The sequence below is a fragment of the Lipotes vexillifer genome, unplaced genomic scaffold (genome assembly GCF_000442215.2).
Source record: "Lipotes vexillifer unplaced genomic scaffold, Lipotes_vexillifer_v1.1 scaffold652, whole genome shotgun sequence".
In the NCBI taxonomy this organism is placed as follows: domain Eukaryota; kingdom Metazoa; phylum Chordata; class Mammalia; order Artiodactyla; family Lipotidae; genus Lipotes; species Lipotes vexillifer.
Window position 1 is genome coordinate 471050 of NW_006779703.1, and position 5303 is coordinate 476352.

A 5303-nucleotide genomic window follows, 5' to 3' on the forward strand; every position below is an offset into this window, starting at 1 on the left:
TGCTGGTGAGCCTGTCCACTGAGCTTTTTACTTTGGCTGTTGTAGTTTTTAGTTCTAAAATTTCTGTTTAGTTCTTCTCTACATCTTCTTCTTCTTTGCTGACACTTTCTATTTCTTCTGTTTCGAGGGTGTTCATAATTGCTCATTAAAGCATTTTTATTGTGTTTGCCTTAAAATCTCTTATCAGATAATTCTAACATCTTTGTCATCTCAGTGTTGGCATCTCTTGAACGTCTTTTTTCTTCGATTTAAGATCTTTCTGGTTCTCAGTATCATGAGCGATTTTCAGTTGAAACCTGGACAAGCCCTATGTCGTTATGAGTCTGGATGTTTCTTAACCCCTCCACATTAGCTGTCTTTTTTTGACCTTCCTCTGGCAGGAGGAGTGTGCCAACTGACTGCTGCCAAGCGGGGGTAGATGTCCAGGTTCCCTCCTTGGCCTGTGTCAACATCCAAGAGGAGAACGCACCTTGTTAGTGATGGGTATGAGTGGAAGCTCAGGGTGCCCACGAGGTCTCCACTGACACCTTGGTGGCGTGCATGACTGTGGTGAGGCAAAAGTCCTGGCTCTTCACTAGGCCCTGTCTGACACAGGAGGGGCGTGGGGCTCTTGTCACAGCCTGTGTGGGTGAAGTCTGGGCTCCCTACTCTCCTTTGTGGCACAGGTCGGGGTGGCAGCAGTTTACCATGGTGACTGGCTGGAGACAAGCAGGTATTGTCTAAAAGTTCTCTGTATTGTTAGGCTCTCCTTTCCCTGCTCCAGTGGCTGGAGAGAGAGGGTTTTCTTGGGCATTTTTCATCAGCCCTTATTGGTGTTTCTGAGTTGCTGGCTTCTTCTGCTCTAATTCTGGAATAAAGGAAGCAAGAGAAACCCTAGGGAACTCACCACATGTTGTCTGTTTCTTCCTCTTGTTATCAAGTTTCTGACAACACGTGTGGTGCTGGTGCCACCTCATTCCCTGGTTAAAACACCCCTGCAGGTCATGGGGACACAGGGGCTTTCAGAGAGGAAACCAGGTGCTTCTACGTGGCCCCACAGTTAAGAGAAGGGCAGCACATCTCAGCCGGGGGGCTCCGGTGGCACCTCTTTGGTGGGTTGGGCCAAAATAACAAAAGGAACTGGATGCTTTGAAGCAGCTGAGAGAGACTTCCTTCATCTGCTTTGAATCGTCCCCAACGAGACTGCAGATCTGTGAGTCCTAAGTGTAGAACCGGCCAGTGGAGCCACGTCTGACTCAGTGGAGATAAGAGCGCTGTGCTATCACTGTGCTTCCAAGAGACGGGAGAGCCACTGCCCTCCGTACAGACAACACAGCCCGCGGGCCAGACACCTCGCTAAACTCCTACCTTACCCTGGCCTGAAATTCCATTCTTGTCCACCTCCAAACAGCATAGGATACAGAGGGGTGAGTTCACCGAGCCCTCGGACATAAAGTGCTCCAATCCTGGGGCCATAGAACTGAAAGAAAAGTCAGTCATTTATTCAACAAGAACCTTCTGGGGACCTTCTCAATATATGTATTGAGCGGCCCACAGAGATGCTCTACGACGTCTGGGCCCACCTCCTCCGGTCCCGCAGGTGGCCACCCACCCCGCTGCAGACACACGGGGGTCACAGAAGCCTTTGGGTGGTGGCAGGTGCTGGACTCTGGCCCCCAGCTCGGGGGCAGCAGAGCACCTGCACGGTGCGTGGGAGACTCTGTGAAGGAGAGGGGCTGGAGAGAGAGATGGCCAAGGGCTGTCCTGCGGATGACTCCATGCTCTCAAATCCACATTAGCTAGAGATCTCAAGGGCCGCCGCCGTGTCAGGCCAGAACGCCACTCCCTTGGGAACCAGCTGAGGGGAAATTACTGAAAATACTCCAGCTTCTAGTCAGCTGCTGGAGAGATGAGCAAAAGCTTCAGGAGGGTCTTCACTGCTAACTATTTCCCCAGCACGCCCTAGAGATGAGGGCCGTGAAAACCACACCCTCACACTCAGAGCCACAGTTTAAGCCAAGTTAGAGAAGCCATCATTCTTGAACCCTGCATCTTCCATCTCTGGGTGTGGGGCTGAGTGGGCTGAGGAGGGGTCTGCACGCACCCTCCGGGCTGCAGAGCTCACTCACTCCCAGGCTGAACCCACCTGTGACCTCCACTCCCCCCCATCCTACCCCCGACCCCGCCTCGCAAATGCTGGTCCCAGGAGTGGGCAGAGCAGCTCTTAAACCTCCCTGTGCCCTCCCCCCCCCCCCACCCTCCCCCCGCCCCCGCCTCGCCCCCTCCCCCACTCCCCTCCCCCGACGGCCTTGCCTGGCCTCCCCTCCTGCCCCCTATGGGCTGCGCTGCCCAGCATTCCCGGTGGGCGCTCAGCCCCCGGCATCCTAGCTCTGCCGGGCTCTCCTCTGAGCTGCCAAGGGTGGGGCCGCGGTCTTCCCATCACCATGACCCAGGGCCTCACTGGGCATGTGCGCTAGGTGCACCGGTGACGGAGGATGAGTGGGGCCGCGGGCTCTGCTTGCAGGTGAGCCTCGCGGGCATCGAGGCGTCTCCCCAGCAGGAGGGCAGTAAGGCGGATGGACGCACCTTGTGGCCCACGACGGTCAGGAAGTCCACACCCAGGTCCCGCACGTCCACACGCCGCTTCCCCAAGGCCTGGGCGGCGTCCGTGTGCACGAGCACCCCCGGCAGCCCGCCCGCCGCCCGCTGCTGGTTCAGGGCTCGGACTTGCCGGCTGATCTCAGGCACCGGCTGGAGAGGGAGAAACACACGGCTGAGTGTGTTGATTTGATGAAGACAGAATGAGAGAAATGAGGAGTTGTTAATGAGGATGCACCAAAAGGTTCCCGGATGGAAGAACAGGGGAAAGAAGAGGCGGGGCTGGGAAGCCGGGGTCCCCGCTCCATCTTCCTAAGAGGGGCAGCGACCCACCATGATGACGCCTGTCTCATTGTTGGCCAGCATGATGGTCACGAGGCACGTGGCCGGGCGGACGGCCGCCAGGATGTCCTCAGCCTCCACCTGCCCATTCACCTTGGACACGGGGACAAAGGTGACCTCTGAGGAGTAAGACACAAGTATGAGGTCAAACCCACAAAGTATCCTTTCTGGAACGTTTACTTAGACACAGTGAAAAAAGCAATTTATCATGAAAGTTCAGAAAACTATGAAGAAGGAATATGAGCCCCTTTATCGCCCCGCCCACAGACAACTGGCCTGAAGGCTTCGTCAATGAGCTCCAGCTGGGGGGCTGTCTGGGGACACCCTGTTCCGCCTCTAAGGGACCCGCAAGCAGCTGAGACACCCTCAGTTCATGGGAGCATCTTGAGGCGCTAAGTACTTAACCTTCCCTCACTCGGCACTGACCCAGCCTTTGTTAAGCACCTACCATGTGCCAGGCGCTGCTCCAGGCACCTAGAAGCCTACTAATGCAGATGGAAAATAACGAGAGGTGACCAAATCGAGGTTTTGGGTTCAAAATGGTGAAGACAAACACACCCACTTTCCCCTCAAGGTCCCACTGAAACGAGAGAACGGATATATTTCTCAATAAGGGCGACCACCTGTGGACAAGGAATTTTGAGCAATGCCCAGAATACAGAAAGATGATGTCGTCAGACTAACAGCATCAGGGAGAACCCACCCAGGACACTGATTGGCAAGAACTGACTCCACAGAAAGGAGGAAAGGATCCAGAGGCCACTCACGTTCAGGGTGCACTTGTGGAGAGCAGGGTGGGGGCCGACTGCCGAGGCAGGCAGGGGACCAGGTTCTGATGGACAAGGACTCCCGCCTCATACCCAGCAAGAGAGTGGCAGCAGTGCTGGCCTCGACAGCAGGCGGGTTCCAGGGTGGGCGGGCGGTGCGGGGCAGCAAGAGAAGGGCAGAGCTGGTGCATCCACTACGGGACTCAGAGGGGAGCAGAGGAAAGGCAACTCCGGCCAGGACTTCTGTCTTTTTATTAAGTCTATGAGCACCTGCTCAACATCATCAGCCCTCAGGGAGACGCAGATCAAAACCCCCATGAGCTCCCGCTTCACACCTGCTAGGACGGCTGTTACAGAAAACACAGGCACTAACAAGGCACGTTGGCGAGGACACATGGAGAAACTGGAGCCCCCAGGCACTGCTGGTGGGAATGGAAAACGGTGCAGCTACTGTGGGATACAGAGTTTAGGGTTAAACACCGAGATACTGCAAAAGGTGAAACAGAGTTACCACATGACACAGCAATTCCACTCCTGGGTATATACTCAAGAGAAACAAACACATTCGTCCACACAAAGACTTCTACACAAATGCTCACAATGGCATTAGTCATAGTATCAAATGTCCATCAAATGTTCATCAACTGACGAATGGATAAAATGTGAATATTATTCACCCATAAAAAGGAATGGAATACTGACACAGGCTACAATGCGGATGAACCCTGAAAACATGATGCTAAGTGAAAGAGGCCAATTACAAAAGACCACATATCATGTGACTCCATTCATATGAAAGTCCAGAGTGGGGAAATCTCCAGAGACAGAATGTATTAGTGGTTGCCCAGGGTTGAGGGAAACAGAGTTACAGTTAACAGATGCGAGGTTCTTTTGAGGGTCAGGAAATGCTCTATAACTGACTGTGGTGATGGTTGCACAACTCTGTGAATTCACTAAAAACTATTGAATCGTACACTTCAAGCGGGTGAAGAGTATCATATGTGAGCTCCATCTCCATAAAGCAACAACAACAACTGGACAGTGTGGAGGCGGAGGGGGTGAGACGGTTGAGGTCAAGTCCCCGTTTTATACCAGGGAGTCAACAAATAGATGCTTGAGTTAATAAACTAAGAAGTGGAGATTATGTGTGTAAGTTATTACGTATTAAAGTGTAAGTAATTAAAGTGATAATGCCAAAAGCACGAGAAAAACTGAAGGCAGACTTGAGAGGCGGCTGCCTCCGAGGAGCCGGACTGGGGGTGGCAGGGAAGAGCCTTCACTTTACAGCAATGCTTGAAGCCCTTCTGTGATCTTTAGGTGCACGTCTATTCTTTGTAAAAACTTGTACAATTTTAAACAAGAGGCAAAATGTAACAGCAACCAATAACAATGTATTAAGTTGCCCTTCCCTGTACCTGAGACACAGAAAAAAAGGCGCCAGGGATTAAAATGAAGGACAGTTTAAACAAGAAAGTTGGACCTGACTTTTTTTTAGTTAGAGTGGTGCATAAAGAGAAAAACCTTTCCAGTGGTCAAAGGGGAAAAGTGGTAACAAGGCTCACAGTCAAACCTAGCAGTTCTGGCACGCTCCTTTATCTTTTTTTTTTTTTTTTTTTT

The 5303-nt window shown here is 52.5% G+C and overlaps 1 protein-coding gene across 2 annotated transcripts in view; it reads right to left on the minus strand.

Annotated features, from left to right (window-relative positions):
- SCLY (selenocysteine lyase) overlaps positions 1 to 5303 on the minus strand; it is a 30618-nt gene that overhangs the window by 8429 nt on the left and 16886 nt on the right. For both annotated transcript variants that reach the window (XM_007452895.1, XM_007452896.1), the window contains 3 exons: positions 2911 to 3038; positions 2566 to 2730; positions 1353 to 1459 (listed from right to left, as the gene is read on the minus strand). In XM_007452895.1, the coding sequence (XP_007452957.1) occupies positions 1353 to 1459; positions 2566 to 2730; positions 2911 to 3038 (400 nt within the window). The remainder of the gene's footprint in view (positions 1 to 1352; positions 1460 to 2565; positions 2731 to 2910; positions 3039 to 5303) is intronic.